The sequence below is a fragment of the Microtus oregoni genome, unplaced genomic scaffold (assembly GCF_018167655.1).
Source record: "Microtus oregoni isolate MIOR12 unplaced genomic scaffold, Mior012 000018F_ref0000195, whole genome shotgun sequence".
In the NCBI taxonomy this organism is placed as follows: domain Eukaryota; kingdom Metazoa; phylum Chordata; class Mammalia; order Rodentia; family Cricetidae; genus Microtus; species Microtus oregoni.
This window is the reverse complement of record NW_024543077.1, coordinates 6,862,920-6,887,113: the sequence shown is the minus strand read 5'-3', so window position 1 is coordinate 6,887,113 and position 24,194 is coordinate 6,862,920. Positions and strand designations below refer to the sequence as shown.

The following is a 24,194-nucleotide window of genomic DNA, read 5'->3' as shown; positions in this document are numbered from 1 at the left end:
TTTAACAGCGGCTAATGATCCAATACACTGTAATGGGTCTTCAGGTCTCCCAAGTAAACACAATCTGTTTAAGTTAGTGTTGCATAAGAATAGTACTGTTCGGCATGACCTCAAAAGCCACAAGGTGCAGTTTAACACAAGGTATAAAGATTTATAATTTCTTGTTCACATAATCAGTTTATGAAACCTAGATTGGACTCAATAGGAATGTTGTGTTGGAGACCTATCTTATGGTACCTTAATTTCTTAAATCTTCTAATGAAGATGTTATCGCTAAATAGGCAAGGGACTTTTATAAGTGGCAACATACGCAATACTAGAAGCCAGGATACTGGATTATTAAAAATTTCATACCTTATGCAATTTTAGTATATGAAATTTTGCACACTTGCAGAAGATCAGTGCCGTGCACCGCGGCCCCGTCTGCGCTCTCTGCGCTAGACCCCAGCCCGCGAGCTTCCGGCAAGGGGCTGGAAGTTGAGAATTCACACTCAGAGACAGACCAACATGCAGATCTTTTAACACTGGTACCAAAAAGGCCCTCTTTAATAGCACCATGGAGGCTTGAATACACTGCAGTCAATGGCCAACAGGTGCAAATCCCATCTTCTGATCCTCTAACTAGGCACAGCTTCTAGTGACTTCATTTAGAAGGTTCTAGGAGGGAAGAGCAGCTGAAGGCCAGGACTCATTAGTCCCAACATATCAGTATTTATATTTTACTTTTGTCATCAATGTGTTTATCAAGTGCACTCCATGTTCAGTGTCCAGCTGCACAGCGTGTCCTGAAGATGGATTGCACACCTTAAACTTTACTGTGCATTGGAATTGCATGAAAACATTGTTCAAATTCGCACTATTCTGATTTAGTATGCCTGGGGCAGGCCCCAAGAAGTACTGTTTTCATTGTCTGAGGTTCACGTTGTGAATAACAAGAGTTTAAATTAGTCTATAAAAATCTTCCCCAAGATCTTTCTATTAAAATCTGTTATTTTTTTTTTAAAAAGAGACAGTATGCTTAGAAATTAGGTAAATGTAAATGTATCCTATATTGCAAATGACAAACTATCAGGTCATGAATACTGTCAATTGCCTGGAAACTTGTGGTAAATGCCACCAAAAAAGACTATTTTTAAAGGCAGGAAAAAGTGGAGGGTTTTCCTTTCAGCCAACGTCTTCACTCACGTCCCAAACTACCCATTTCAGGGTGCAGGGAAATCACAAGGTGCTAACACGGACACCCATCTTAGAAATTAAACTGAATCCCCCAATCCATCTCACAGCAGCTGCTGACCAACTGATCATGGATAATAGCTTGCAGTCACTACCAGTTTAGGCCACATTGGAGCAATGACCCTTGGGTCAAAAGTTTCATATTCCACTTCGAGTCCCTAAGCCATTAACAGCTCCTGTTAGAGGTTTTGTAATTCACGGAGTGAGGTGTGCAGCCTATAGCCCTAAGTACAGATTGCTTCTTGAAACTGTTTTTTTTTTATAATTTATTTTTTATTTCATTTTACATTCCAACTGTACTTTTCCCTTCCATCCCTTTTACTACCCCCTCACCTCCCCACCAGCTTGCCTCCCACCCCTCCCCCTGATATGTAAGGGCTCTGATGGGGATTCAACCAAGTCTGGCACATTAATTGGAGACAGATCCAAGCCCCTCTCCGCTACATGGCATCCCACCATAAGGAATGGGCTCCGACAGTGGTGAAGCTTGGACTATCTGAGGGGCCCCTGGCAGTAGGACCAACATCTAAGCCTGGTGCATGAGCTTCTTGAAACTTCACAGTCACCCTTGGACTATGGGCTGCCCATGTCATGAGTGTAAGATGGTACTGGCAGGGTTTGCTTCTTCCATCTTCATTTTCTAGGTACAAGTGATCATCATAAAATTTGTATAATAATTGCCTACTCTAATAGTAAGAGTAGTAGTATTTTTTTATGTATTTTATCAGCTAAAAAGCTTATAGTTATCTATGTCTCTAATACCAGGCATGTTTTCCCTCTCGTAGAGTGGGCCTCAAGTTCTACTAGAGAGCCGGTGCTTACCAAGATATAGCGGTTACTATTGCATCCCTGGAGATACCGTGACAAGCTGGCCGTTATTGTAGTTCGTAGCTGGATAAGACTGCTGTTTGTTTCCCTCTTTTGGCAGATTGCACATCCCATTGCATGCCACACAGAGGAAGTAGGTTATGGAGGAGTAAGGGGAAAGGGGGAGAAGGGGAGATGGGGGAAGAGTGAGGGTGGGGAGAGGATGGGAAAAGGACCATGTCAGTAGCTACCTCTTTGGGACAGAGATGAAAAGGAAAGGGCTCGGGCTGCAGGCAGCCTAACCTCCTGTCCTTTATTATAAAAAAAAGAGATGGGAATGTAATGGTTTGTCCTGTCTTTTTAAGAGACAAGCCCCACCCACTTCCTCCCCTGTCCACTTCCATCCATCTCTGAGGCAGGCAGATCTTCCTTACTGCCTGCAGCTGGAGCCCTTTCCTTTCTGTCTCTCTCCCAAAGAGGTAGCTACTACTGCCGTGGCTCCTCTCTTCTCCACCTCTGCCCTTATTTCTCTCTCTCTCTCTCTCGGGTCTTTCCCCATCTCCCCACCCCTTCATAACCCACTAAATAAATACCCACCTTTTCTGCAAGGCATGCCTACCCTGTCTTGGTTTCTCACCCACCATGCAGCTCCATATCTAGGACCTGCGGGTTCTCATGGCCTGTGGGCCACTTGGGGGCTCCCTGCCAGGGACCCAGATGCCTTCGTGGCCAGCCATGGTCTCAGGACCCACTGCCCACTGCCTGCCACTTCTCGGGTACTTGCAGCATTTTATTTCTAAACCATAACAATCAGCACTAAAATTGTGCAAGAAAAACCCACAAATATGCCGGTAGCTTTCATTTCTAAGCATAAGATAGTTGCCTGGCAGCCTGGTGGAGGCACAGGAACCATTGTAGAGGAAGCCTGTAAATATCCTCACCTTGATTTCACCGTGATGGTGGCAGACAGTCATGGGAAAGAAATGGAAGGCCAAGCCTGTGTTTTCATTTACTACTCATACCTGTGAGGTAACCACCTAAATTAATAAGGACTTGCCCTTCTATAAGGAGGAGAGAGCGTGATCCAAATGGCCTCATAAAAACAAAATTGCTGAATGAAGTCATTACTCTAATTAGCATTTATGTCCTCAGTGTTAACAGTATACTTAAAAGAAAAAAAGATGTTCAATACATTTCAATCTATCACACTGAGTAGTGGCTGTAGCCTGGGTGCCAATTTAATTGTCCTTTCAATATCAATTTAATCTGATGTGCTAATAGGTTTATGTTATTAGATGGATGCTTGAAGTAATGTCATTATTGAGATGAGCCGAATAGGCGTTCAGTGTGATGCAGTAAACTACCAAGGCTTATGTATTTCTGAGGTCTGCATGCCTACTCAAGGGTATTTCTTTTAATGTATGTAAAGAACATTGTTCTTTAGTTGTTGGGTAATACTTAATGGTGCTGTCTTCTTCCTAGAAGTTGCTCTTCTTATCTAGATCACGTGTCAGACTCCCGAAGATTTCTCAGGTAGATGCTTTGTTCATTCCTCTCAGGGAATTACAAGTTTGGACTTGAAAATAGCTTCAATTTCCAAACATTTGTGCTACCGTGCTTTGAGGTTTAATGCTGTGTGATACGTGTGCCTATAAATCTCCTGCGCACATGCCATGTGTCTGCATTTGTACCTTTTCCACCCTAATCGGATGCCCACGTGCACATATACACACATCTGTGCCTTTGTCGCCCGCCCTTAAAACTCTCCTCTCCTTGCTTCGTCTAAGTCCATTTCCCACACAGAACCAAGGACGATAAACACTTTAGGACCTTAATGGTATGTCACTCTTGAGCATAGCCCTCCCAAATTTCTAGATGTGCCTGACTGAACCATACAGTTCTGCTTTCTGACTCTTCACTAGTTCAAATCCTGCCTCCTCCTCACACTGTGATTCAATACTGTGAGTTCCACCACTGTCTATGCGACCAGTCTCCTTCTTTTTCGGGGATTTTACATGTGCTTTATGATGCTGTTTGCTTCCTAGAAAACATTGCTTTTATCTAGATGGCATACTATTATATGTGTTTGGCATTTAATAAAGTAGGATATAGTTGTAAACTGTATATAGTTGAACTAAAACAGAGCATCACTCTCCTTCACTTGATCACTTCCTTTATAATTTATTCTTCGATTCACATCCACTCAGAATTCAACCTTGTTTTTGTCACTTCTAATTGGCAGGTGGGCAATAAAGAATAAACAACTAATAAGAAGTTTTCAAACTTAGGTGACACTCTTATACTGTGAAGACAGTTGAGAATCTGGCCATTATCGCTTGGTATTTGTGATGGCAAAAGGATTTGTGCTGAAGCAATCCTAAGACTACAGCTTTTAAAGAGAGATCCCCAAAAATGAGCTGCAGCAGAGTTTCCTGGGAGAAATGCAAATTCTCGGGTCTCACTCCCCACCCACTAATGGAGCCCTGGGGTTTCAGTCAGTCAAGGTCACTGCCTCTGAAGAATGTCACCACGGGTGGCAGACCAATAAATAGGCATCCTTTCAAAGTCAGTGTAGCCTAAGAGGGGTCACTCCCATTGGAGAATCTGCTATCATTTTTATCTTCAAATCATCTTTAGGAGAAGATTTAGAGCAGAATGGTTGCTTTCAGATGACAAATTTATGATTGGCAATCTTGTCCTTCCAAGGGTAAAGCATAGCATTTGGGGCTTTACAGGTCCCACAATCTCAGTTATAGCAACTCAAATATATATATATATATATATATATATATATATATATATATATATGCTCCTCTATCACTTTTAAGAGCCATGAATGAATGTGTGTGCGTTAATGAAATGTTATAGCTGTGATAAGTTAAATTTGACATCATTTCACATGATAAAAACTATTGTCATCTCTTGCTTTTTAAAACTAAAATTTTAAATTAATCCTTACCTTTTGGGATATATAAAAGTAGGGGAGGGGGGGGGCTGGAGAGATGGCTCAGCGGTTAAGAGCATTGCCTGCTCTTCCAAAGGTCCTGAGTTCAATTCCCAGCAGCCACATGGTGGCTCACAACCATCTGTAATGAAGTCTGGTGCCCTCTTCTGGCCTTCAGGAATTCACACAGACAGAACATTGCATACATAATAAATAAATAAATAAATAAATATATAAAAAAAAGTAGGGGAGGGGAATCAACCTACATAATATATATTGAAAGACTCTAGTGTATTCAATTATAAGTTCTAAATAGAGAACTCTCAATAGATGAATCTCAAATGGCTGAAAGACACTTAAGGAAATACTCAACATCCTTAGCCATCAGAGAAATGCAAGTCAAAACAGCTCTGAGATTGCATCTTACACTGGTAAGAATGGCCAAGATCAAAAACACTGACAACAGCTTACGCTGGAGAGGATGTGGGGTAAGGAGAACACTCCTCCATTGCTGGTGGGGTGGGAGTGCAAACTGATACAGTCATTTGGAAATCAATATGGCAATTTCTCAGAAAATTAGGAAATAATCTACCTCAAGACCCAGCAATACCACTGTTGGATATATACCAAAAGAATGCTCAAGGGGCTGGAGAGATCGCTCAGTGGTTAAGCGCACTGGCTGCTCTTCCAGAGGTCCTGAGTTCAATTCCCAGCAACCACATGGTGGCTCACAACCATCTGTAATGAGATCTGGTGCCCTCTTCTGGCATGCGGGCATACATGGAGGCAGAATGTTGTACACATAATAAATAAATAAAAACTTTGAAAAAAAAAGAATGCTCAATCATATCATAAGGACATGTGCTCAATTATGTTCATTGCATTATTATTTGTCATAGCCAGAACCTTGAAACAACCTAAATGCCCCTCAACTGAAAAATGGATTTTAAAAAAGTGGTACATTTACACAATGAAGGACTACACAGTGGTAAAAATAGATAGATAGATAGATAGATAGATAGATAGATAGATAGAGGCATCTTGAAATTTGCATGCAAATGAATAGATCTAGAAAAAAAAACATATTGAATGAGGTAACCCAGACCCAGAAAGATGAATATTATATGTGCCCACTCATAAGTAGCTTCTAGACAAAAAGCAAAGGAGAAAAAAAAACCCTACAATCTACAACCCCAGACAACCTAGACAATAAACCCTAAGAAAGACATACAAGGGTCTACATAGGAAGGAGAAAAAGACAAGATCTCCTGAGTAAATTGGGAGCTTGAGGGTCATGGGAAAAGGTAGAGAAAGAGAGGAGGGAGGGGAGCAGAAAAAATGTATAGCTCAATAAAAACAAATTTAAAAACTCAATTCTTTTTAGACACAGATATGTACTAATTAAGTAAATACTTTAGAGTGTGTTCAGGAAATAAACACCACAAGAATATAGCCCTCAGAACCAAGTAACCAGGGCTCATAGGGGCTCACAGAGACTGAACCAACAACAGTCAGGGAGTCTGCATGGGTCTGGCCTAGGACCTCTGCATATATGCTATGGTTGTTCAGCTAGGGGTTCCAACTTTTGGGCACCTAACAGTGGAATCAGGGGATGTTTCTGATTCATTTGCCTGCTTTTGGGACCCTTTTCCTCCGACTTGGTTGCCTCATCCAGCTTTAATATGAGCGGAGGTACCTAGTCTTATTGCAATATGGTGTGTCACGCTTGGTTGCTGTCCCTGGGAGCTCTGGGCTTTTCTGAAGGTAAAGAGAGAAGGAACGGATCTGGGGGACGGGGAAGATGGGGAGCTGCAGTTAGGACATAATTTATGAGAGAAGAAAAACTTTTTAAAAAGTGGGAAATCCTTTTGCAAATTAAGATTGATGAAAATCTCCAATGTTACTAGAATATAAAGTCCATTTTGTAGTTTGGCATTTTGAATGACAAGAGCACATAAGAAATGCTTTCTCCAGCAAGTATACAGAGGCCAATTTATTTCTAAGAGATAGAAGAGGTATCATGAAAGTCAGAGAAACATGTGTGTGTATGTATATATATATATATATGTATATATACATATACATATATATATATATATGTCTGATATGCGGTTGCCAAAGATTGTTTCTTATTGTAGAGGCTGGCTTTTTGCTCTGCCATTTTTTTCTGCAGAGAAGCTTTTAAATTTCATGTGTCCCATTTATTGTAATTCTTAGAATTAAAAATGGTGCTTCTAGGTATTACTTGAAATGCTTGGCTGCATTTTTTCTTGTTCTTTCAGAGGTAAAGCATCTTATAGTATAGACTTTGATTTGTTTTTATTTGACTTTTCTGGAATGTGAGATAGAGCTACTTTTATTCTTTTATGTTTATGTCCAGTGTTCCATAGCCCTGTTTGCTAAAAAAGGCTTTTCCCACAATGGATGGTTTTGAATACTGGTCAAAGATTAGAAGACCGTCACCTTGCGGGGTGATTTGTGTGTCTTCCACTTTATTCTAGGATTTCTAGGCACTCCATGCCTAGATCCCTCCTACTACTTCCTCTCTATGCCAAGAAGTCCCACCTCCACCTCCTGCCAGCTATTGGCTATTCTAAGTCCCGCCTCCACCTCCTGCCAGCTATTGGCTATTCTAAGTCCCGCCTCCACCTCCTGCCAGCTATTGGCTATTCTAAGTCCCGCCTCCACCTCCTGCCAGCTATTGGCTATTCTAAGTCCCGCCTCCACCTCCTGCTAGCTATTGACTGTTCTACTTGTTTGGATTTGGGAACCAGTTTTGCTCTGTTCTTGTTTTGTGACTGTGGTTTTTTTGTTGCAGTTTGGTACAGTCTAACTTGTATTCATTGCTCTTTCTGCTTATGATTGCTTTGGCTACTCAAATTGTTTGCAGCCACATGAATTTGACAGTAGTTTGTGGGTTGTTTTTTTTCCTAGTCCTGTGAAGAATGTTATTGGAATTTTGACAGAAATTGCTGTGAACATGTAGATTGTGTTCTATAATCTGACCATTTTGCATTCGTGTTTGACTGTGACTGTGGCTAGTTGCTTCAGGTTCGTCTTAATTTTTTATGTGAACTCTTTGGTTGATTCTATGCATTGCTATTTTAGTCTCTAATTTCACTAATTTCTGATATGCTATTTATGATTTCTTTATGTACTGTGTCAGAGTTTGGCATTTCTGTGCTCTAACAAAATGTGGTGTACTATCAGGGTATTTATTTGATGTCACTTTGAGATTTTTTTTTTTTTGGTTATTCAAGACAGGGTTTCTCTGTGGCTTTGGAGCCTGTCCTGGAACTAGCTCTTGTAGACCAGGCTGGCCTCGAACTCACAGAGATCCGCCTGCCTCTGCCTCCCTAGTGCTGGGATTAAAGGCGTGCGCCACCACCGCCAGGCTGTCACTTTGAGATTCTAATGCAATCATACATGTAAACAATCTCTTAGCCTTAGTCATAACCAAAACTTCTGGTGAGTTCTGCCATCATTCTCATTTGATTTTGGAAAGCATATAATTCCTACCCTGATTTTTTTCAAAATGATAATGAGCTTGACCACAATATCTGAGAGATCTATGATACAATCAAGACATCAAGCCTGAAACTCACTGGGAAGAGGAAGCTGAGATTAGAAGTTAAGACATAGAATCTACTCAGTGAAATTGCAGCCAAAAATTTACAAGCCTAGAGAAAAAAAGAAATGACTAAACTTTAGGCAGTTAAAACCCCATATACACAACCAAAACCTAACCTCTTCACAAGTTCTATAGCAAAAAATGCAAAAGAACAAATATTAAAAGCTATGAGAGAAAAATGCTTATTCACTTACGAAGGAAAACGTATCAGAATAACATCACACTGCATGCTAATAGCAATAAAATTCTGTGGTATATGAAATAGTATGTTTCATACCTTCTAAGTAAATAACTGCATGACAAGGCTGCTGTATCTAGCATTGTTCTCTTAAGCCAATGCAGACGTAAGGACAGTGCAAGGCAAACACAATCTTAGCCCCTTAATGATCATCTTGGCTGGTGGCCCTTGACGTCCAGAAGCTTTTTCCTCTTAAGATTCTTCTTCATGGTCTCAAAATATAACCATTTGAGTTTCAGAGTTTATTTTGCACTTTCACAATAATTTCACCAACATCCTTCATCTCAAAGAGAAGACTCATTCCGTTTTCTATGACAGGGTCAGTCAGTGAGGCTCAATGGTCCTAGTCTCGTTTGAAACTTCTACTCCCTAACTAAGGAGATTGCTATCACATGTATACTGCCATACTAGGTATATTGATTGATTCTTATCCTCACCTCCATTCACTTCTGACTAATTATAGATAGATATCATTATACATTACAAGACTATTTTGTGATTTTTAACCTTATAATGAAGTATTGAAAGTACAACATTATGTACCTGGAAACATTATTTTTATATACAGTCATGGCAAAACTGATTACTTGGATGCCTTACTTCTTTTCTAAGGATTAAATTCTCAACACTCAGTATGAATGTCATCCTTATAGGGCATCTTTATGCACAGAAGCCAAATTTCAAGTTCTCCAAAGCCTGGTGTAACATGTGGTTATTATGTGGTTGTAGTGCCTTCTCAGACAGCAAGAAAGTGTAGACGGCTGTGTCTGTGTGGCTGCGGACCAGTATATAAATATCTGGACAATGAGAACTTCACGACTTTAAAACAAGGCATGGTCACCCACCTTCTACTGCTCACTCTCCTTTCCATTCCGAATTTTGGTCACACTCAATGTCTTCGTGCACAAAAGGCCGGTACAATAACATAGAGCTACATCCTGATCCTCTGGGATTCTTTTTTTAACCTATACAGTTATTCTGCACATCAATTCAATAACTTTTCTGTAACAAACAAATCATTTTTAGAACTCCCATTATTACAGAATGACAGGCATGGTATAAAATGGAAAACTGCATAGTAAAAAGTTAAGTAGTAGAGCATGGTGGAGCTGAATAATATGTATTTTTTGAAGAAGTTAAAGTTGATTTCTGGGATCTAGGATGTAAAATTTCATTAATTCTGGTAGAATTTGCTTTATTATGAGATTGGTTTTCATAGATAGTATGTATATTGTCTCAGAGTTGCTGAAGAAAAAGCCTTTGGGTAAATATCAAAATCTCAGGTTTTCCTATGCTTTTTGTTGCTTGTGGGTTTTTTATTGTTGTACAAACTAATACTTCCTCCATCTAAATCATCTCAGATTTTAACTACACTTTATAATTTTCTCATAGATCACAAGACGAGCATATCACTCTAAAAACACGGAGATAACTTCAAGGGCCACATGAACAAAAATATAAATTTGAAATTCTCCATGTGCAGCCTCCCACAAAGTAATAGTATGTTAGGGGAATATGTGTAGGACTGTCTAATTCACCAACAGAGATATATGCAAATGAAATCATTGGAATAAAAACAGAAAGTCTTAAGCCACAAACACTTTCCTAGAGGGGAATGAGCTGAGAAGTTAAAACAGAAGTCAACTGACAGCTATCCAGGTTTATCTCAAGAAAGGATGTGCGGCTAAGTTCTAAAGTCGTTTAAAATGTTGCTTTTAGTTAATTTTATTCGCATTGTTAATTTGAGGCTTTTTGATATGACGACAAATAAAACCGCTGCCACTGCATTGTCCAGTGTTTTCATTACAGAATTTCAGAAATAAGTACTTTTGAGATAGGAACCAATTTTGTAATTTCACAAATCAGAAAATTAATGTTTAAAGCAGTTTAATGTAGAATTCAAGGTTCTTTAGGAGGCTAGCAATAGAACCTCCCTTACAACCCAAATCCTCTGACAGTGTACAGACCTCTTTCATTATTCCAAACTACAGAGCATCTCGACCTCTCTAAGCAGAAGCAACGTTCTTAGTCATTGTTTTGCGACTTTTATTACCGACTGAAGATTGCAGATTTAAACTGACAGATTTCTCTAGTCATTAACGAACATTCAAAGTGAGATTCATCAGTGATGCCGCAGGTATTGCAGTTATGAGAGTGAGTGACAAGAGAATGTCTGGGCAGTCTCCTAACGTCTTAGCAACATTTAATATCCCAGTCAATGGACCACGGGGAAGTGAACATACAACGAGCCACAAGTGTTACATAGGAAGTGTAATATTGACCTTGAAAGTTCATTGAACAATTTTTGAAGACATAAATATAATTGAGGTAACTATCCCTGGAATCTGCTTAAACTGGTAAAAAAGAAAAATCCATTCATATTTCCCTGAAATTTTGTTTCTATTTTCTTATTTATGAAGTCATGCAAGGAATATCTTTGACTCATCAGCACATGAGCAATCTTTAATAACGTGAATGAATAGGGCTCTACTTATAAATCTACTACTAGCTATAGTAATAAGCTGATTCATTCTCAATGCTGTCAGACAAAAAAAAAAAAAATCCCTGGACGTTTCGCTTATGTTCCCAGAAATCGTTATCTGTTCCCTGACTAACAGATATCCCCACAGTGATTTGAGAACCCCAAAGAGCGCTTCTGGGAAATCTATTTCACCGGTTTTGATTAGTTGCTTTCCAAACTCAATGATTAATCTTTGAGAGTAGAATCTGCCACGCACCGCGCCCCCCTGTCTGCGCTCTATGCGCTAGAACCCAGCTCGCGAGCTTCGGGCAAGGGGCTGGAGGTTGAGAACACAGACGCAGAGTCAGAACGACTCGCAAACCTTTTAACACTGATACCAAAAGCCCCTCTTTATTAACACTATGTAGACTTAAATACACTGCAGTCAATGGCCAACAGGTGAAAATCCCATCCTCTGATCCTCTAAGCTAGGCACAGCTTCTAGTAACTTCAATTCTAGGAGGGAAAAGCATCTGAAAGCCAGGGCTCAATTAGTCCCAACAGAATCTACAATACTGTTAAGACCCAAGTATTATTGGAATGATTTTATTCATGGATGTTAGTTTAAATTGTTCTGTCAGAATATTTAACTTGTAGCTTAGCAAAACACAGAAGCATGTGACCTATATAATGTCTACAAACAGACAAAACCCTGGAACATTTTCACCAGGACCGATGACTCCTTCCTGCAATCTCAGTACTTGGGAAGCAGAGAGAGCAGGATTCGATGTTCTAGGCGAGCCTTTGCTGTATGACAAGTTTGTGGTCAGCCTGGGCTATGTGAGACCCAATCCAAAAATAAAGGAAGAAAGAACGAATAGAACCGCGTTTGTGGAGAGCGTGATCCGCAAAGCTAGTGGGCAGGTGGGAGGTCTTAGCAAGTCCTGGCTCTCCTGAGCACGCTCTCTGTGGAGCTGCGGGTGCACAGTCGACAGCACACAGGACAGAAAGTGGGTGCAGCATTCTGAGTGGTGCATTGTTCTTGGGGTTCTGTGAGAGTCGGCCATTCCTCTAATACAGCAAATTATAAAGCCCACCGGATCCTCACCAAAGGTCGTGCGTAGAAAATGAAGCCCTTCCCAGTTTCTTCACGTTGTCACCCACATCTCGACAATGGAGTCAAGAGTGAAAAAAATATTCAAGTTCAGTTCAAATTGACGTCAGGAGTTAGGACGGGAGGGTTTTGCCAAGAAAAACACATCTTTTATTTACTCCCCGATATCTCGCATATACCCAGCGCAGCGAAGAAACTGGGGTAGTGCCATTGAGACAACACGACCTGAAATTTGTTTCATAATTTGGGACTTACTCAGATGTCTTGGACATTTTAAAGCAAAGTCTTGCAATTTGTTGCTCATGAGAAAGTTTCTTGAGTAATGATGTGGAGTCTAATTTGTTATTGAACGACAGAGGCTTTCTAAGGTCACGTAGCCAAATCTTGGGCCCGCCCTTTACACTAAGACAAGGAACAGGGCAAGTGGAACTTTCCAAATCCCAGTGTGTCCTTCGTAGAAACTTGACACTGGGCCTTAGAGACATGACCCGGAAATGGGAAACCATGGCATTCATATCTTTGTGTTATCACGTATTGAAATGCTGTTTCAGATATACTAGATAAAGTACATTAGTAGAATTATTTCCAACTTTTGCATTTTCCAATGTGAATAGCTTAATTTGAAACTTACATGTATAGCTCATATTTCTGGCTCACAATAATTTTTCTAGGAAATACTCCTTCAAGGAGTTTAATATTATTTACATGGGAAGTGTCTGTGAACTGTGCTTCCATTTCTTTAATATTATTATAAATATTCAAATTATTTCTCTTGAAAGATACACACACACACATCTAGGTCCACAAGAGATGCCAGGAGACAGGGAGAGGAAACAGGAGATGCAAGATGGAAGGAAAGTAATGCCACATGATAGGACATAGATCAATATAAATGGTTAATTTACATTATAAGCGTCAGCTGGGAGCAAGCCTAAGTTATAGGCTGAAATTTCCTAATTAATTATAAGCATCCATGTCATCACTTGGAAACTGGCTGATAGGACAGAAAAAAAAACTCGTTACACCACTGAGTTCTTACCAATGAACTTCAGAAAACATCTGGAACTTTTAATCATCAGCATGATGTTTGTACAGTACTGAAGGGGACAATGGATGTGACAGGCTTCAGAATCCATGTCACTGAGGGCATGCTCGTGGGAAACCTGCATGTGTGTAAGTTTCTAATGAATCTGATATTCATGTGTTAGGATTGCTGAGATTCTGAATGATTTCGCAAAATAGTTCAGTTCCACATGTACAACAGAAATGTTGGCATTTTTGTATAGTCGTGTGTAATCAATGCTGAGTTTTCCGAGTTCAAGCCCCTGTTGTTCTTTTATTGGTAACAATTTAATGCTCTAAGTGGCATTCCTATTTCTGACATGTATAAGATTAACACTTTTGCCACACGAGAAACAGCCTTTATTGTTTGAAGTTAGGTTTTCTCTTGTTTAGTTCCTGGTAAGAAAATAATGTGTTAGATTGCTGCTTTCAGGCCCAGATGAGAGCATCAGAGCCTGCTTTATAACGTCAAAGATAGTTTTAGAAGGTGTTCCAAAGTGAGACTTCTGCCTTGTTTTCTGTCAGGTTATACAAGTCGAAACACTGGCTATGCCGTCCCTGCAGGTCTCCCTCCTTGTGCCTGCAGCCATGAGGCTGTGATTCTTGCTGGGCCTGATACACCTTATGGTGATTTGGTGCCTGCTGTCGTCATTGCTATCTTATGGTAAACGTGTTTTGAAGTTAAAGTCTGTGTCCTTCCCTGGCAATGCAAATCAAGCCTCTGTTTGAATAGAAATAAGTGTTATTATGCTCGGACAAGCTTTTTTCATATTGGAAACTGAAACTCTGAACCTTTTCATTCAGTGTGAGAGTAAAATTGTCCAGAGGCCATTTTAAAAAGCTATATATGAATCTGGTTTTTTTTCCATTTATAAAACTGAGATGGGGCCCCTAATAACTGACCCATCCCAGTGACAGTCTGTCTGTGTCCTGTGAACATCAATATAGTTCCTGTCAACATCCATATTTCTTCTAGTAAGCTATTATACAAAACTAATTCTTTCTGGTCTATAAAAGTAGATTCAAAACGCTGAGAATATGGAGCAGTGTGTGTGTGTGTTGTGTGTGTGCGTGTGTGTGCGCGCGCATGTGTAAAACTTCAATGCATGAGCTACCTTGAAGGGAAGAACAACATCTTTGTAAATTCCTTCTCTACTTGAATGTCATGTAAAATGATATACAGTTATTTGATGTAAAACCCACATGTTATTATACACCCAGAGGACTGAAACAATTGAAATTAGCACCCAAATCTCCAACTTAAAGTGAAAAATTAATCAGATTGCATTTTACAATGAGACCTGATTTATTTAGTGAGAAATGTGGGAAGAAAGCATTATAAAGTGTTTGCTTGGCATCTGGGATTTTTACAGCTCCTCATATCTAATTCTGAGTACCTTTCCTATTGTCATATCTGAATTTAAGAGCACAGTAAGCGCAGTGCATCTCGGGGAACATCTGGGTTTCTATTGGCATCCCACCAGAGCAGCAGGAGAGTCCTTGACTGGTTTCCCCTTTCTCCCCCCATGCTGGCCTTAACAGTAAGATGCTGTGAAAAACAAAACAAAACAAACAAACAAGAAGACAGCGACATTAACTTAGAATCGTCAGGCTGCAGGGTCTGTGAAAAGGTTACTGTGTCAGCGGCAGAAAAGAGAGCCTTTTCAGGGTGCCCTTCAGGTGCTCGCCTGCTAGTTAGAAAGCTGTTCTTGTCTCTCTTAGATGACCGTGTAATGAATCTGGCCACGTGGATTAGGGCTTGGGCTTTGTTACATCTTCACGAGGCCACTTGAGTTCACAAGGTCGTCTTTTTCGGCCCCACCACCTTTGTGGCCAAGGAGTTAAAACTGCCGAGTATCAGCGGGCATTTGCCAAACAGTTTAATGTAATAAAATACATTACTGGCACTTTATAGTCTGTTACTTTTATTCAAATTTTATTCCATTTCACCCTTTTGCCCCCAAATGTTATGGGTTAAAAAAAGTATTCATACATAAGGTTTTATCTGAGGACAGCTGGTTTCCTTACACAATCGTCGCTTATTTTCCAGGCATTGATTAAATACTACTGTGTCAATTTACAGATATCCTGGGGGGGGGGTAGAATCAAGTGAATAATTTTAAACAACATCTTGTGATATTAGCAAATTAGAGGACTTTGATCATAAAGTTTATTGAAAGAGCTGCGGCAGAGGATTTTATAACGATGGTCACTGGCGTGTGGTCCGGATAGCTTGCTTCCCCCATCCCTTCCCGAAAGTGCACACACGCTTCATTTTAGGTGAGGGGAGAAAAAGCCATCTCTGGGTCCCACTGTCTGACTCGGTAGCAGACTTACGTTTCTCACTTGGAATGGGTACTCCTCTCACGGACTGTGGCTTTAAAGAAAACTGCCATCTAACTTTTTCTCTAGAGACCATGCAGTATTCTGAAAACAAATAGGTTTAAGTCTTCTACTTACTTCATAGACAGCAGGGGGATAGTTAAATTTCTTAGAGCCTCTTCTATATAAAGCCAAGATAAACCATGCCAGTAGCAGTCACCCCATCTCTAGCATCTACCCTGATATTGCCTTGCTACTTTTTTCTTGCAAATATTATCATTAATCTTTGTAGCAGCGCTATGGGTAGGTCATCCAAACACTCCTTTGAATCAAGAGTTCATAAGCAGAGCGTTTATACAGTGTCCACCTCTGTAATTGCACTAGCGATCTCATCAAGAATGATAGCTATAGTTGCTTTTTAAAAATGTTAAAGACAGGCTCTCACCATGCTGCCCAAACTAGTCTCAAACTCATTGGCTTAAGTGGTTTCCACCTCAGCATCCAGATTGCAGAGACAACCAGGGCACCAAGTCCAGGTTATAGCTGTTTATAACTAGTCATTTCAACTGAATCAGTTCAAGCCTATAAAGAAGAAGCATATGTGGGGCACACAGGATTCAGATTTATCTCTTCAGGATAAGTCGCACTAAGCATCACGTCATATTGTAAGGGTTTCCTTTGCATTTTGCGATTTTAGGTTCTCTAAATACTGGTAATATGTATAAAGGCATCCTGTTCTTAGTGGGATGATAATAGTTCTGAATTATACTTTAAAACCATTTATTTTTTTTCCTGGAAGCATGATGCTTTGTTTCCTCAAAGGATTATTTTTTTCAGTGTATATGGGTTCGTATAAACTTCCCATTGAGCCTTCTCAGGGCTGAGTTCCCCAGCTGTTTGGCTGATCTTCCACTATTGGTCTGGGTGTTTCTTAAGCAATACAATAAGTATCCTAGATTTGTGTCATAGCTTCTTCTCCATCAATTATATTCCTTCAGTATAGTAAGTATATAGATTATTTTGTTACCTTTTACAAGCTGGCATTTTTCTCTCTTTTTTTACGTTTTTTTAAATTTTAATTTTTTTAAGTTTCATTTTACATTCCATCAACAGTTATCCCCCAGCCTCCTGTTCCCCCCACCCCTCCCAGGAATCCCCCCATCCACTCCTCCCATTGTGAGTAAGGGCTCCCATGGGAAGTCAACAAAGTTGGGCACATTAAGTTGAGGCAGGACCAAGCCCCGCCCTGCTCCATTAAGGATATATTATGCTACATTAGCATAGCATCCCACCATAGGAAATGAGCTCCAACAAGCTAGCTCATGCATCAGGGTTAGATCCTGGTCCTACTGCCGGATGCCTCACAGAGAGTCCAAGCTTAACCACTGTCTCCCACATACAGAGGGCCTAGTGTGGACCCATGGAGGCTCCACAGCTGTCGGTCTAGAGTTCATGAGTTTCCACGAGTTTGATTCAGCTGTCTCTGGAGATTTCACCATCGTGATCTTGATCTCCCTTGCTCATATAACCCCTCCTACCTCTCTTCAGCTGGATTCCTGGAGCTCTGTTTCCCCGTGCTTGGTTGTGGATCTCTGCATCTGGTTTCGTCGGCATCAAACTGGCACTTTTCTAATGATGATAATCTTAACACCTCGACTAATGATTTATACATTTCCACCTCTAGCATTTCAACTCACATATAATTTCATTAAACTAATTGTAGTAAAGGAATATTACTATATAATTTATAATCATACCATACCAATAGATGTAATTATTTAGTAATGTAGATTCAGCAAGATCTGTGGCTTAATATTTATTTTCGCCTGCCTATGCATTTATTTATAATTACTAAGAGGTGATTTATCTAGGAATATTATAACTTAAAAATATGTGGAGAAAATATTGAAGTCTGTTATACTTTTCTTAGTTCTGTGCATATCTAAGAGCATAAAGCACAGCAGACACAATAAAACCATATTGTTCACTGAGATACACAGGAGCTATGGACTGTTTTAGCACAATATCCATTAGATAAGTCTACATTGAAATTTTTCACAAAGTGGTATGATGAGCTTAGAGTTGTACTAGCCATTAAAAATGCTGAAATGCATGTTAATTGGGTGTGCACAGCAACTCGCCTTCTGGTTGGGCCTACATATATAAAGTTTTTGACTTATTTGAAATTCTGCAAATCAAATGAAACGTAATCCTTAGCCAAATGTAATCGTCTTTTCATATGCCTTCTTAAAGTGCCCTACACGCTGAAGAGCCACTTTACCTGCAAATATGAATGGCAGCGTTGATACCACGGCTGGTCTTCACACCAGCTGCTCAATTCGCTCCAGCATGGGGCTTCATCACCCCTAAATCCAGCACAGTCTTACATCTCGTGAGGCTCTTCCCCAAACACACCAGCTTCGTCTCAACAACAACCAGAAATGGAGGACCTGCAGACAGAGAGTTGGTTGTTGCTGCTTACTCAACAGCCCAAGGGTATTACCCTCTGGGGAGACTTCAGAGATAAGATGGGTCAAAGGAAGGGCTGCACCTCTAGCTTAGGTGGAGGAATTGGGCCAGTGGAGCATACACAGTATTATAAAAGACGATCTGCTAGGTTGGTCTATACAGTCAGAGACTAGCTCATCTATAGGCTGGGGATGCAGAAAATCAATAGCTAATGAATCTGGGAAGTTGAAAGCTTCAGAACAAGGGGAGCAGCAACAATCCCAGCTCTTAGGTGAATGCCTTGGGGTGGACATCGAAAGTCCGATGATTCCAGAGTTTAATGTCTACAGGTGACAGCAACAGCCATGTGGGAACTCACCCACAAAGCCTGGAGCCACGTGTCCTTCTGGCTTTCTCTTTTTCCTACTTTTGTTTCCCTGAGCCCCAAGCTTACTGATCAGAGACACCCACATTCAGGGTGAGTCTTCCCTCAGTCGTTCATAAGGCAATCACCCCAACTCTGATCTACAAGTCATCTTTTAATGCATTTGAGTTGGTAGTCATCACCGCCCTCCATGGTTGAGTCTCAGCCACTAGCAACCCTGCTGGGTGTGTTCTCCGGACTTGAGCAAATCAGAGCTGCTAAGCAGAGTCTGGAATTCATTCCCTCGAAAGCAATTTGTGCAGATTCTACTGCTGGACAGAGAAAGCACCTATCACAGGGCGTGCGGTAGAGGCCTACAGTCCCAGCACCTTGAACGGGAAAGGTACAGTCAGGAGTTGAGGCTAGGTTAACCATGCAGTGAGTAGAATCCCCTCAGACCCCGCCTTTAAACAAAGTCAACCCTCGTCCTGTCCTGACTCCTGACTCCTTTGTCTCTGCTCACTTTCCAAACACTTATTGAACACTCCCCTATCTTTTTAACTGGCTCACACCCATCACATTCTAACTTTAGTGGAATAGGTATGGCTGCTTACAAGCTGCAATGGAAGGGACCTTAGCAATCATGGCTCTTCCCTGTCTCACATAGAGAAATTGAACCATATTGAGGTTAATGAATTTGCTTCCATTACCATGATCCAGAAAGACTCATCTAGAGACTTTGAGAGCTGTTTCTTCACAGCAGGCTGCTATTCTAGATGATCTCAGTAATGTCTGCAGATAGGCAGCCTTCTCTTCTGTCTTCCTACCAGACTTGGCCCTGTTGTCTGTTACAATGCTTGCCTACTTGATGCCGGATTTGGTCTTCCATACCAGATTACTAAGCATTTTGTAAGATAAAGATCTCAGTGTAATCATCACAGTTTCTCACCCATGCACTGGAATGTTTGGGTGCACAGTCAGTACTAATAAAGACCTTAATAATGGAATACAGGAGACGGCAATTACTCAGTTAACTGAATATAGGAACATTGGTGTGAAATTGGAGCTAACATTTGAAAATGATTTCTCAAAGTCACATATTCTTTGGCAATCATATTTTGAACATTTTAAATAAATGATTTGCCTTGAATATGCAAAGGCAAACATACAATTCCACTATTTCCCAGGCATTTAATGCATGTCTGTTATATACCAGCTTCTCATTATAGGGATAAGTACAATTTTGAGGGGATAAAATTGGGTGTGGATATGAACCAAGCACATTTATGCATGTATAAATATTAAATAGCATGTTAAAATCTAAAACATGTAAGCATCAAACAAACAAAAACATAAGGATTTGTTTCTATCTTAATGAACTCTCCCAGACCCAGGAGGAAGGGAAATTATCCCACAGCTCAGATACTCTAGTTATGAGAAAAGGGCCATGACAATCTAAAGGATAAGGAGAGGAGGAGGTCTCTGCCCACAGCTCCAGGAGCCACGGCCCTGGCATGGAGGACACCAATCAGAACCCTCAGCAAACAAGAGAAAAGCTAAGCATCCTTTGCCTTTCCAGATTGACGTGGAATTTGAAAATAACAACAAAACCAAAGATTACCTTCCTTTACTCCAAAGGATTAGCACTCCTTTTTAAAGGCCTAGATAGATTTGAAGGTTTAGTGTGAAGTTGGCTTAAATAGATTTGAAATTAACCATTTGCCGTCTGAAAATTATGTATGCAGCTCCAGCTTGAAAGGTCAATGCATTGAAACATTCAACGGCGACGGTAGCATCAGCCTTTATCGTGTGCCTTAAAGCACAGTAAAATAGAAATAGAGTTATATGCTATGTGCTTATAAAACCATATATGTGAAATGCATTAATTGATGGATACATATAATACAAATTGATATAATTTCTACTCTTTAAAGCCCACATGCGTGGAAGAGAAAGCTCTAACTCCAGAATGTCTGGGTGTCTTTTGCAGATAACTACTACGGCACCCCGAAGCCTCCAGCTGAACCGGCACCGTTAGTATTAAATGTGACAGACCAGATACTTCCAGGAGCTACTCCGAGTGCCGAAGGGAAACGGAAGAGAAATAAATCAGTGAGCAACATGGAGAAAGCAAGTATAGAACCCCCAGAGGAGGAGGAGGAAGAAAGTCCTGTGGTCAATGGGAACGGCGTAGTCATAACACCAGGTCAGTCTCTGTATTCTTCATGAGATTATCAGCTTTTTGTTACATATATGTGTGTGTGTATGATGTATATATACATATATATTAAAAATGTGGTTTGTTTGTATGTGTGCACACATGTGTATGTGCTTGCATGTGTGTGCATGCACTCACGTGGGGGTGATGGTTACAGTTGCACATGTTTGCCTGTATGGAGATCCTAGGTCAACACTGGTGTTTTTCTTTATGGCTCTTCATCTTATTCTTTGAGATGAAGTCTCTCACTTAGACCTCACTGATTTGGATAGCCTAGCTGCTCAGAGAACCCCCCCAGATCCTCCTGTTTCTAGTTCCCCAAGTGTTGGGTTACAGATGCATGATGCCACCCAGGTTTTACACGGGGGACTGGGGCTCCTAGGTCACTCTGCTGCTCCAGAAGCATCTCCTCAGCTCCTATTTGGTGCTCTAGGCTTGTGTGTGTGTGTGTGTGTGTGTGTGTGTGTGTGTGTGTGTGTGTGTATTCAAGCACATATGCACAATTATCTTTAGAAAGAGAAGGTTGTGGTATCAAATAGCAAAGACGTGATTCTTTGTTACTGTAGGATTTGGGGGTGCAAAGAATATTGCCCAAGACCTTGTGCATGCAAGGCAAGGACCCCACCACTGAACTACATTCCTAGCCCATAAAATATAATCCCATATTCAAATTACTAGTTCGAATTTTGGACTGTCCATTCAATATCCTAAATTTGCAAAGAGAAAGTAGTTCATTTTGGTGAAGCTTCTAAGCAGCCAAATTCGGTCTGTTGTTTGTAAACATATGGAATATAGTTTTAAGAGTATAACTAGTTTTTACCCAGAGATACATCCCAAGCTTGACTTTACTCCTGTGTCCTTCTTAACATTATCAAGTTGGCGATCAAAGTCGTCATTGGCCCATGTATCAGCAAATACCTCAGGTTCCTGGTCTTTGTGACCTCGTCAGTTGCAGCAACCATCTAGAGTCTTTCAGATCGGTACTGTCTTGACTATAATTTTTGTTATCATTTTATATATAATATATATCAATATGTTGATATATATGATAAACATATATCAATATCTTTAAAATACTATATTTTCCAAGTTTTAATCTATACTTTTATTGTTTCTTGGTTTCTTTGTTAAGTTTATTTTGTTTGCTTGCTTGCTTGCTTGCTTGCTTGGTATGTTTCTTTGTTTAGGAGAAAGGGTATCACCACATAGCCCAGGCTGGTCTGGAGCTCCCTATGAGTCCCAGGAAAGCCCCAGACTCACAGTTATTCTCCTCATCTGCCTAGTGCTAGGTTTCTGCATGAGTCTTTATGCCTGGCTTCATCTTCTAGCCTTTTTATAATATAAAGTACACAAAAGCCTAGTTTCAAATACATATTTTTATAGATGAAAGCATCTACTCTCCCAAACTTTGAAAATTTCAAAATAGATAGACGGTTAATAGTAGTTATCACCTAACCATTGAATTCCTCAGAAAAGCGAAGTTCTGTAAACTTAGTAGATGGGTGTTTGGACTTCTTTTCTTACATGAGTTATCTGCTAAAGTTTTCTGGAAAGTGATTCACTATTTTCTGCTGGCTTCCTCTCAGCAGCCATGAGTAAGTCCAGGGCAAAGACACAGAAATGAACATATATCTTAAAGGCTCTCTGTTAATACCCACACAATGCCTGGAGGAGTGGCCCATGAGCGCTCCCCAACAAAGGGAATACAGTATGTGGGCACAGAGCTGCCTTCTCCAGGCTCCCAAGCCCGCAATTAGTGCAGATGAATTGCACCTCCCGGAGAGCAAACAGAGTGTCCCTTATGTGATCTCTGAGTGTCCTCGGCGATGATCTCAGTTCACCGTTGGGGACCTGCACCCCAGTGCCGGGATGCTTGGCACGCTGGCTGTGCATGCTCCATCAGTCCTGGTACTGTGAATGAGACCCTGTCACTCTCTGAAGAATAATGTCCTCCATAGTGAATCTCGCTGTTTTCCTGTGAATAATGCCCCGCTCTGAAACCGCCACAGTGCCTGTCCCCTGCTTATTTTTATGTGAGTTCACAGAGGCTGTGGATTGTGTGTGCACTCAGATCTTCCTCTGTTTTTTTTTTTCCTTTTGTTTTTGTTTCCTGGTGTGACTTAATTTTATGGTTTGGTCCCAAGGACTATACTTGGTTTTCTCTCACTTTGTCTGGGGGAAGGGGTAGGGGGGAGATGGGTAAAATTCTAGGACTATTTCAAACTAATTCTCTGAAGTCTAACGTTCTCTGTAGAAAGCATGTTCCATCTTAAAAGCATTACGTGAAAATTCAAACTGATCTACCGTAAAGTGCTGGGATGTCCAGACGTGACAGCCAATCAACAGGAGAGCCACTTAAGGGTTGGTTCTGAACCACACAGTGAGAGCTCACACAGTCTTCGGAAACATCCTTTTAAATCAAAGCAGGCCCGCGTTCAAACTACGTGAAAGCAAGGTCTTTATGAGATCTCTTCTGGTCTTCCCATGGATTTGGGGTTTTCAGGGCCACACTCAGCCTCTGCGCAGGATTTGGGGGCTTCTCAGAAGGCTGACACGATTTGTATATGACAGACATTTGCTACATGAACGGAGAAGGCAGGACAACAGCCGGCAGAGGAACGCCAGAGTTGCGTAGATTGTAAACTGTTCCCAACCCCTAGGAATCTTCTCCCTTCGCACCGGTATTTACCTCTCTGTCTGTTTCTTGTGCCCTACTGACACTTGGACTGCCTCCTGCCTCCTTTGTCACCCATGGGTGCTCTACCTGAGCTGACTGCTGGCCTTTCTCTCAGAGGAGGAAGGTCTCTGGGTAAAGCCTGCCTAAGCGCCAGCCCCATGGCTGGAGGGACCACTTTGCCTTTTTCTTGTTTTTATTCCTCTTGTACTCATCAAAAAATACCTTGATTCTGGTGTGAGCTTACAGAGAGGCCCTCCAGTTACCAAAGGAGAGAATGCAGACGGAGCCTTCTGCTCTGTCTTCCAGCCCTTTGGAATTTCAGGTTTAAACTAAAACTATTGTGATCTCTCTTCCCCTTCAAAGTTTAAAGACAAGCTATAAGATGTGTTACAAATGCAAATCTTATGTTTTGTTTCACATCTTACTATGGCTCTTGGGTATTTTCAATGTGTGTATTAACTTCTATCACCACAAGTTTGCTGAGGGTTCAGGGACTTGTTCCTGAGTGATAAATGTCTTTAGAATTAATTACATTATAAAAACCACAAAGCACACACAATTTCACAGCCATGAGGGCTATTATTCCCATTATCCCATTCTACCTTCATTAAAGTGTTAAAAATGAAATACTGTAGAAGGAATAAATTTATTAATTAAGGCAGCTCTGCTCCCCGA

At 40.7% G+C, this 24,194-nt stretch overlaps 1 protein-coding gene across 6 annotated transcripts in view; it reads left to right on the top strand.

Moving 5' to 3' along the window:
- LOC121458759 (membrane-associated guanylate kinase, WW and PDZ domain-containing protein 2-like) overlaps positions 1-24,194 on the top strand; it is a 1,271,545-nt gene that overhangs the window by 810,181 nt on the left and 437,170 nt on the right. For all 6 annotated transcript variants that reach the window (XM_041668118.1, XM_041668117.1, XM_041668122.1 and 3 more), the window contains one exon: positions 20,615-20,830. In XM_041668118.1, the coding sequence (XP_041524052.1) occupies positions 20,615-20,830 (216 nt within the window). The remainder of the gene's footprint in view (positions 1-20,614; positions 20,831-24,194) is intronic.